Here is a 1,833-nt window from a genome sequence, read left to right as displayed (position 1 = left end):
AATAATAAAGAGAAGATGAATCAATTTATTAAAAGACAGATGAATGATGATCCAATTGATGTTATGATGGATATTATTGAAGAAAATAAACGATTAAGAAAAGAACTAGAAAGAATCCGATTGTTATTAATTAATGAAAATAGAATGAATGAAGAACTTCGGAATGGTGTTTTAAATGAGAGAGTTAATCTTCTTTATGGTATTCATTGGTAATAAATTAATTAAATAATTTTTTGAACTAAATAATTTTAGAATGAATTATTTTGATATAAATACACAAGATAGTAGTGATATAGAAGATGAGAGTGAAGTAGATGAAATAGGAATAGATAAAATAGATGAAATAGTGAATAATAGATTATCTAAAATTAAAGAAGGAAATAAAATACAAGAAGTTCATCATCAAATATTCTTTTATTATAATAGTTTAAATATTATATTAGGTAAACAAGGAACAGGAAAAACAACATTTATAATGAAAGAATTAATAAAAATAAATAAAATAGAACATTTATATGGAGCAGTTATTTATGTAACAAAAAATGTAGGAGAAGATGAAACATTTAAAGAATTAAAAGATTTAATTAAAACACCAATTTATGGAATGAATTATGAAAAATTTATGCCAGCATTAATACAATATTATAAACAACCACAAGAAAAACATTTATTAATTATATTAGAAGATGCATCATTTTCACTTATGAAAGAAGATAAAACATGGGGAGAAATTATTACAAGATTAAGACATTTAAAAACAACTATTATTGTAAATATGCATATTTGGAAAAGTTTAAATGCCTCATTTAAAACACAAGTAGCAACAATTATTATATTTAAAGGATATTCTAAAGAAAATTTTAATTATATATTTAGACAAACAGCAGCAAATACAAGTGGAACTGTTGGATATTATTTATATTTAGGAATGAATAAAGATCAATTATTAAAAATAGATAATTTAACAGGAGATATAAGTGTTATTAAAAAATAATTGAATTAATCACTAATTCTTAAATATTTTGACATATTATCATAATTAGGATCTGGATGTTTTTTCCCACCAGTCCATGTAATATTTTGTTTACCTAAATTAAATTTTCCACTTCTTCCTTCATTTTCTGGACAATCATAAACATATACCCAAATATTTCCAATACAATTAGGAATAACTTTTGCATTAATCAAATGTGCAAGTGCAATTGCATTAGTTTTCCCTCCAAAGAAATTGTATTGACGTATTGAGTTTAATGTTGTTATTACTAAAATAAATGAATGAAGTTCGAATACATTTTCTTTTTGTATCTTTTCCTTCGTTGCTTTCTTTGTTTTACCAATTCCACTTAAATCATCAATTGAATCTTTAAGTCCAATAGTAAACTCTTTTTGAACTTTTTTCCAGGTTTTCCATAATATTCTTCAACTTTAAATTTATCATCTTTTGCATTTTCTTTACCATCCATCATAATTATTCTTCTTTGTATTGTAATAATTATATTTGAAATAAGAAGGTCAATAGTATTAACTCCTCCCTTAGGATCTATTAAATAAAATAATCCATTTCCTTTCATATTTGTTAATTTTGAAAATTCATTTAATCCATTCATAATTTTTGTGTTTAAATCATCAATAGAAGGTTCAATCGTTCCCAATATTGTTGGATAATTTCCAAGTGCTTTTTTTAATGCTGCAATTTTTGCTTTATTTTTCTCTCCAGTGTATGTTTCTAATTCCTTAGTAATTTTAGAAAACATATCACCATGTTTATAATCAGTTATTCCTGATGGAATATTTACATAAATTAAATTTTTATATTTTGGTGAATTGTTTAAA

General features: G+C 23.2%; 2 protein-coding genes across 2 annotated transcripts, besides 5 other annotated features; one reads left to right on the top strand and one right to left on the bottom strand.

Moving 5' to 3' along the window:
- Positions 1-15: 15 nt before the first annotated feature.
- EDI_262390 (uncharacterized protein) lies at positions 16-936 on the top strand (the record flags this gene model as incomplete). Its single annotated transcript, XM_001734910.1, has 3 exons — positions 16-199; positions 282-769; positions 898-936. The coding sequence occupies 3 exons, from the start codon at positions 16-18 to the stop codon at positions 934-936; spliced, it is 711 nt and encodes a 236-aa protein (XP_001734962.1).
- Positions 211-275: a sequence feature (AT_rich).
- Positions 405-442: a sequence feature (AT_rich).
- Positions 483-505: a sequence feature (AT_rich).
- Positions 826-875: a sequence feature (AT_rich).
- Positions 937-999: 63 nt separating the features above from the next.
- Positions 1,000-1,754, bottom strand: EDI_262380 (uncharacterized protein; the record flags this gene model as incomplete). The annotated part of the gene is made up of 2 exons (XM_001734909.1): positions 1,000-1,262; positions 1,382-1,754. 2 exons carry the CDS (start codon positions 1,752-1,754, stop codon positions 1,000-1,002), a joined length of 636 nt encoding a protein of 211 aa, XP_001734961.1.
- A 33-nt stretch (positions 1,755-1,787) lies between these two features.
- Positions 1,788-1,818: a sequence feature (AT_rich).
- The last annotated feature ends 15 nt before the right edge of the window (positions 1,819-1,833 follow it).

This window comes from Entamoeba dispar, genomic scaffold, assembly GCF_000209125.1.
Source record: "Entamoeba dispar SAW760 scf_1105229458757 genomic scaffold, whole genome shotgun sequence".
NCBI classification, from domain to species: Eukaryota; Evosea; order Mastigamoebida; family Endamoebidae; genus Entamoeba; species Entamoeba dispar.
This window is presented reverse-complemented; position numbering and strand designations above follow the sequence as displayed.